Raw genomic sequence first — 5,131 nt, 5'->3', positions numbered from 1 at the left:
GGCGCTCGTAGAGCAGAGTGGAGAAGTGCGATCACAGAGCCTGCCGAGGCTCTGAAATGACTTTGATTTGTTGTTTAAATAAGGGGCCTACAAAAACTATCAGCCCCAGGACCTGATGGCAGGTTAAGGCGGGCTTGCAGATACTGACTGGTTCTCAGACCCCCCCAATAAAGCAGAACTGCACGTTTCAGAGTGGCCTTTTATTGTGGCCAGCCTAAGGCACACCTGTGCAATAATCATGCTGTCTAATCAGCATCTTGATATGCCACACCTGTGAGGTGGGATGGATTATCTCGGCAAAGGAGAAGTGCTCACTATCACAGATTTTTTCAGATTTGTGAAAAATATTTGAGAGAAATGGTTATTTTGTGTACGTAGAAAATGTTTTAGATCTTTGAGTTCATCTCATGAAAAATGGGAGCAAAAACAAAAGTGTTGCATTTATATTTTTGTTCAGTGTAGGTGAAGCCACGGCTTTAACTGAAGATTATATTCATGATCCTTAAATCTGCAGACTGTTGTCTCATCATTTGGTCTATACAACGTTAGAGTTATTTCAATGTGAATTAAGATCAGATCATTTTGGAGAACAGCAGGAAATCCCTTTTTTTTAATTACTTTTGACAGTCTAGTATTTTAGTCTATGCATCGTTGTACTCTTCATAAAAGTGATATCAAATTAGGAAGTTTCTATAAAAGATAATGGATGTTGTTGTTTATAAACTGTTACATTTGGATAGCATGACCCTCATACTGTAACATTTGCACATCACATGTTTTAACTGTGATGGTAAAAAGGTAGATTTGTTTAGATGTGGAAGCAAAAGGTGCGCATGTTGACTTCTTCTCACTTCACCAGGTATTCTGCCGACACCAGAGGAGATCGATGTGAAGGAACAGAAGCAGATTCCTGTGGTGAACCCATGTGCTGATCCTCTTCAAACCAAAGAGGAGATCCAGGTGAAAGCTGCAGATGTCCTACCTAAGAACGAGGACATTCTCACCACACCTGTCAAATCTGAGCCTGCAGAGGAGCACACAGCACAAACACTGTTTCTTCATGGAGGAAACGAGAGGGCGAGGGAAGAAGGAGACGACCTCAGTGAGAACGTCTCAGCTTTTGAGAGGGAGAGCCAGCAGTGGATGTCCGGCAGCGCAGAGATCAGCAGCTCGGAGTTTCACAGCATGGCTTCCTTCCCGGGGTTAGCTCAGTTACTGCCTCCATCCGTCGAGGCGTCTTGCAGCTCCTTCTCCTTTCCAGGGAAGCCGTACGGAGAGCTCAAGAACAACATGGTGTCCCAAACACCTTACGCCTCCTCAGACTCGCTCATGATTCCGGGGGAAGGAGGGATGCATGGAGCCGCGCTGAATCACCAGAGAGGAAGCCGGCTGTTTCAGGTGATCAAACCAAAGAAGTGCTTCGTCTGCTCGTTCTGCGGGAAGGACTTCGAGCGCGTCGGCCATCTTGACAGACATTTACGGATTCACACCGGGGAGAAGCCGTACGGGTGCCAGATCTGCGGGAGGTGCTTCAATCAGAAGAGCAGCCTGAAGGGCCACATGAAGACGCACAGGAACGGTAAGATGTTTGCCAAACGTATTACAAACGATTTAAAGGCTTTATCGTTGTATTTAGTTAATATTAAAACGTACCTGTCTATTACCTTTGTATTTTTTCATAATGCATAAATTGTCAGACTTCAGACACACTTTTTATTTTGTGGAATTTTTCTTAATTCCAAGTTACTATATTACAAGTGCTTGTTTGCACCAAATGCAAAATGTTTAGATTTAGTTTATCATTGAAGAAAACACATGTATATACATTCCTAATATAACAGGGAGGATCAGTAAATATTCAAATCTGGCATTTTTGACAAAAAGCAAAACAGACAGCGACCAAAACATTGACTACCTCAAAATGTTATACACAGGTGATCCATTTAAAAAAAAAAGTATTTAATTTTCATTGTTTCCGGAGCCGTGACAGTCTTAAAAATAATGAAACCCATTTATATTAAAAAAAACATTGCAGATAGATATCCACAGGTACCACTGCTGCAGATAAAAGCAAAACGAAAACAATTATCTTTCATAAACGATTTGCTAATTACATTCTTCTGCTTCTTTTTTTTTCCTGAAAAGGGGAGAGCTCAGACATGCTGGAGCCACATCACCTGATGCTCACGATGCCGGACAATCAGACGCTGAAGAACCTCCTAGAACCAAGAACCGGCCCGGCAGAACCAGAGGGACAGGAGCCGACCATCACGTACAGAGAGGCAGCCGGAGAGCAAACGGTGACGGTGAAGCTGGAGCCCAACGGGGAGGATTATCACCCTCTGAGTCACAACAGCACCGGAGCAACGGAGCAGAGCCAGCTGTGGACATCTGGGATGGAGCAGAGCAGTGATGAGGAACAAACTGTGTGTGTACTTCTGCGTGACAAGTATCACCTCAGTTCTGAGCAGCAGGAATACACGCCACAAGTCAACGATCTGCCTTTTCTAGGTGCCAAAGAGAAGGGAGAGATGATGCACAATGATCAGTATTCAATGATGCATTCAAGGAACACGGACATGTCCTTAGTTCCAGAGCTGCAGGATCAACACGTTGATCAAGAGGCTGTGAGTGAGTACACAGCCGTGAGGGACAGGACTCAGGAGGGAGGTGTGTGTGAGTTTAATATCTCAGATGGAGACCCGAGCAGACAAAACTGCTTTATATGCTCCAGTTGTGGGCAGAGCTTTCATAGTTTCAGTCTGTTCCAGAGACACCCGTGTCAAAGCGTCACAGAGCAATCCTTCAGCTGCACCATATGTGGGAAGGTTTTCAATCAGATGAGCATCCTGAAGCTGCACCTGAAGCTACATGTAGAATAAATGATACGGAACAAGCTTCATCACATCCATACGTAACAAGTGGCACACATTAGTAGGGCTGCCCCCGACTAAAGATTTTTCTAATCGACCAATTATTAATTATAATATTACAGATATTATTCATATTTGAATACAACCCGATACACACTACAGAGGAAACGGAAAAACACGGAAAATATCTTCCTTGACTCGCTCAGAAAGATCCACACTTTAGATGTCCTGCCCGACCTGAAAGACCAGGCTCCGCTCTGAACGAAGTCTCAGGGTTTCCGGCTGACGCGTATGGAGCTTTTTTTTCAACTACTCGACTAATTAAAAATTTGGGGGCAGCCCTACAAATTAGTTTAATATATAGGTCAATAGCATTTTTAAAGAAATACTTGACCAAGGCTAAAGCAGAAGATTGAAGAGCTTTTCGTTTTCTATTTGCATTATTTGTTAAGTACGGTCTCATGGCACGAAGGATCAATCTGTATTCCTGATATTTTGCACTAAATGTTTTCCTTTTTGTTTGTACCTACATTGCTCCTATCTTATTTGGAGCCGGCTAATGACTTAATCCCTGCACAGAGGAACCTAACAATGTCAAGCATTACCGGTTTGAATGAAACCTCCCATATGTTCTGTCACTTGGACTGATATCTAGTTTCACTTTACCGATTTTTTTTACTGGATTATTTTTTACAATTTCTGTCTTTGTTTCAAATCGTGATAACAGTCACACGTTAAGTTAAAGGTAAATTTTTACCTTTATTTTTGGTCTTTTCAAACTAATCTAACCACACCCTCTTGCACACTGTAATTTTCCATTTAATTATATTTACTTAAAATAAGTAAAGGGAAAACCATTTGCTCTGTAACTGAATATCCTGATTAGAAATTCAACATGTTTGTTTTTTCCAGGATAAACTTGGGCCAATCTTATTTCTCATCTTAAGATAATAATACACACTTTTGTATGAGCGGTTTTAAGTGGAGTTTGGCTGTATCAGAACAAAAGCTTTAAGTGAATTGATTTGGCATTTCGACTAAGATACAGGTTTATTCTCTATTCTGATTTTGAATGCCAGTTTCTTTAAGCCTTGATAAGATATATTCTACGTGGTTTCACACTAGTATACTGAATCTAAAATATATTTAGTATTTATTTTCTGGAGTATATAATAAGATTATTATTCTTTAAAAAGTTGCTTATGTGGTGGGCAGTTGTGTTTTTACTTTACCAAAACAAACCTCATACAACAACATCTTGTACACCTCAAATTCAGTTGACCTTTGAAGCAGCATGTAAAGGTATCTCAATAATGTCTGCTTCATATTGGTTTAGTTTAATCTTTAAAAGGCAAGTTTCTACGGAGCCCCCCCTGGTGACATTGGTGAGAAAAATATTAATTCGTGGCCACGTATTAATAATGCGTGGCCACGAATTAGTTATTATGTTCCCACGAATTAGTAATGCGTTGCCACACAAGGGTCCGTTGCCAAGGGTCCGTTGCCACACAGGGTTCCGACGCTGATCTGCCTGACGAGGCTCCATTAAAATATAAATATTTTTAGTGAATTACTGAGTTTAGGCACGTTAATAACGTTTTAATGAAGTTGAATACAGTATATTCATATTTGTCAGTGCTTTCATGTCAATTCGGCGAACATAAACATAAATGATCGTGGTGAAGATGATGATTAAATTAGAATTAAAAATCGAGAGCATTTCCTCCCGTTCGGCTTCCTGATGTTTTTTGTACAGTAGTTGTGGACTAACCAACATTATTTTGTTAAATAAAAACATGGTGACGTTTTGTAGCCTAAATGATTACATGTCTCTTATTTAGCACATAGTATGATCCGCCTATGGGCGTGTCGCCTTCTGTCCTGCCAGTGTTGGCAGGACATGAATTAAAATGTCGAACTCTGACTTCATTTTGTAGGCTTCATTATAATTAAATGTATTTATCAAGGGGGCGGTCTCAAGTCACGCTGGAGGTTTTCCTTTGAGCGAGAGCAGACCCTGTGCCGGCCACGGCCCTCGCGTCTGAAATGAGGTGCTACATCTGTAGTGTTGTCACTCAGTCATCAGTTTCTATAGACTATCTGGATTTAGTTATTGCGTAATAATTAGTGTTCCCACAAATTACTAATGCGAACATAATAACTACTTCGCGGCCACGCATTATTAATACGTGGCTCTACGTACCTCATTACAGAGCTCAATAATTATTGTGTGGCAACGCATTACTAATTCGTGGGAA

The 5,131-nt window shown here is 41.1% G+C and overlaps 1 protein-coding gene across 1 annotated transcript; it reads left to right on the top strand.

Annotated features, from left to right (window-relative positions):
* Positions 1-859: 859 nt before the first annotated feature.
* LOC104944658 (zinc finger protein 8-like) lies at positions 860-4,475 on the top strand (the record flags this gene model as incomplete). Its single annotated transcript, XM_010770227.1, has 2 exons — positions 860-1,579; positions 2,146-4,475. Coding segments are annotated over 2 exons (1,457 nt in total), but the record flags the coding sequence as incomplete, so codon positions are not given.
* Positions 4,476-5,131: the final 656 nt, after the last annotated feature.

This window comes from Notothenia coriiceps, unplaced genomic scaffold, assembly GCF_000735185.1.
Source record: "Notothenia coriiceps isolate Sejong01 unplaced genomic scaffold, NC01 NC01_scaffold00008606, whole genome shotgun sequence".
NCBI lineage: Eukaryota > Metazoa > Chordata > Actinopteri > Perciformes > Nototheniidae > Notothenia > Notothenia coriiceps.
This window is presented reverse-complemented; position numbering and strand designations above follow the sequence as displayed.